Genomic DNA, 2,333 nt, shown 5'->3' on the forward strand with positions numbered 1-2,333 from the left:
CAGGCCCCAGGACTGAGCCCTGGGGGACTCCACTACCCACCTCGCCCCAGGTCGAATATGACCCATCCACCACCACCCTCTGAGTGCGACCCCTCAGCCAATCTGCAATCCATCTGACTGTGTAGGCATCGATGCCACAGTCACCTAGTTTTTTAACTAGGATGGGGTGAGAGACATGCCAAAATTAGCTGAGTGAACAGAGAATCTTGAGATGTTGAGGTATTTCTTGTTAGGTTGCTCCTTTGGAGAACTGAAGGAGAAAGGAGAAATGACCTCTCATTGAAGTTCAAGAGTGAAAAATTTGTTCCCAACAAATTGCTAAACTATGGTGGAGAGCAGCACAGCAGCACCCAAACCACTCCTTGAGTCATTTTAAGTATACTCAAAGGTGACATCCCACTCACATACTCACCACCAATCCCCACACATTTGGGACAGCAATCTCCTGGCGCGACATATTCCAGTTCCCCGCTGCCACAAGATAGGGCCGAACAGAGCTTAGAGGTGCAGTGAACCGTCCCATTGGCACAGAAACACGTTGTGCACTGAGAGCTTGCCCATTCTGTACCATGCTGCAACAGAAAACCAAGATGGAAAAAGGTTAAACAAATCCAAAGGTCAATGAGACTGGAACTAATCTTCTCCATGATGAGCTGACCCATATCAATTCTTAAATTTTCTTTCTTCTGCAAAACATAATCAGGCTCAGTTGTTTGTGACCCAGACTTCAGGCTCCAGTAAAACCATTGTGGCTGGTACCATGGAGATAAAGCAGCCCAAGGGTGGTGTAGTGGTCATGCTGGGATCAGTCAATCACAGGGCAATGCACATAAGATCAAGCAGTACAATATAGCTCAACCAATTAAAAGCAAAAGTACATATTCTCCCCACTACTTCCATGGCTGCAGGACTTGGATTGGAGTTACTACAAATGCAGTTTATAGTCCTTCACCATACATGCCTCCTACTGAAGTGTTCAATAGGAACCCTTGCATAATTGAATGTAAAATGGGGCCCTACATGTTTAAAATACAAAATACCTTCCCACAGGCTGAATCCTGTTTGCCCTACTCTCCCATCAACTGTAGCAGGTCTGCTCTCATACAAGAGGGGAGGAGGATTTGGCCCAAGAAGAAAAACACTGCTTCTTGTGGTGTCCTTGAAGACCCTATATAAAATCTTCTTTCCTTACCTTACAGAAAGAAAGCTTAGAAGATACTACAGCAACACCAACACCAGCAGAACACAGGGAGATAAACTGCTATTTTTTAATGCAGAAATACAGATCTTTGGCTTTCCTTCTTTCTTTTTTTTGTGAAGTATTAAATTGGGCAGGGAATAATCTGCTGAGTTACAGTGTGAGGATTTTCTTTCATGGGGGTTATCTCTGGAGCCAGTTTTGCAGCCGAGATACTTCTAAAATAAAGCATTCACCCAGCTTAGTGACAGACAGTAAAGCATTCCTCTTTGTGTAGTGTGTTCCAGCTGTTAGGGTGCATCTTTACATTACCAAAGCCTGTTAAATACACAGCTCACACTGTAGTACATTTATACACATAAGAAGTTTGGAAAGAAGGTGATCTTTATTTCCAGGCCAATATGACACAGGTCAAGAATGCAAGATACTAAACTACAGTCAGGAAGCAGAGTCAGTGTGTATCGATTCCAGTGAGCATGGTTACATCTCCCCCTCAAGAAAAAAAAAGATCAACTGAAAATAAAACATTGTATCAGCCAAAAAACAACTGCAAATCTAACTGCGCCAATTAATACAACACAAATAAATACAACACAAATAAAAACAGATGTGAGGGAAGACAACTGGCCTATGATATTTGTACAGTCGCCATTACTGTAATATCAGAACACTTCACAGAGCAGTTACCCTCATAACACTCTGAGAAACAGGGAAATGCTACTTATCCCTGCTTTACAGGTGATGAAGTGAGGCACAACAAGATTTAAGCCCAAGTGCTCAAAGATGTACAGATACCTAACTCCTATTTAGGCTCTTAAATCCCTATGAGTTCACCTGGGAGTCAGGAACCCACATATTCTGTTCTTACCTTGATCCTGGGCAAGCTGTTCGAGAAAATTATTCTCGCACACATCCAGGAGGGGCCAGCAGGGAACTGCATGCTCAGGGGCAACCAGCACGGGTTCATCAGCGGCAGGTCCTGTCAGACCAACCTGGTGGCCTTTTACGACCAGGTCACTAAATCATTGGATGCAGGGGTGGCAGTGGATATAGTTTTCCTGGACTTCAGGAAGGCTTTTGACACTGTCTCTCACCCCATTCTCATTAGGAAGCTGGGGGACTGTGGCGTAGACAC

At 44.1% G+C, this 2,333-nt stretch overlaps 1 protein-coding gene across 5 annotated transcripts in view; it reads right to left on the reverse strand.

Annotated features, from left to right (window-relative positions):
* Window positions 1-2,333, reverse strand: part of FRAS1 (Fraser extracellular matrix complex subunit 1) — a 468,008-nt gene that overhangs the window by 235,599 nt on the left and 230,076 nt on the right. For all 5 annotated transcript variants that reach the window (XM_019516785.1, XM_019516787.1, XM_019516786.1 and 2 more), the window contains exon 5: window positions 413-572. In XM_019516785.1, the coding sequence (XP_019372330.1) occupies window positions 413-572 (160 nt within the window). The remainder of the gene's footprint in view (window positions 1-412; window positions 573-2,333) is intronic.

The sequence above is a fragment of the Gavialis gangeticus genome, unplaced genomic scaffold (assembly GCF_001723915.1).
Source record: "Gavialis gangeticus isolate Ggan-Ray unplaced genomic scaffold, GavGan_comp1, whole genome shotgun sequence".
Classification (NCBI taxonomy): domain Eukaryota; kingdom Metazoa; phylum Chordata; order Crocodylia; family Gavialidae; genus Gavialis; species Gavialis gangeticus.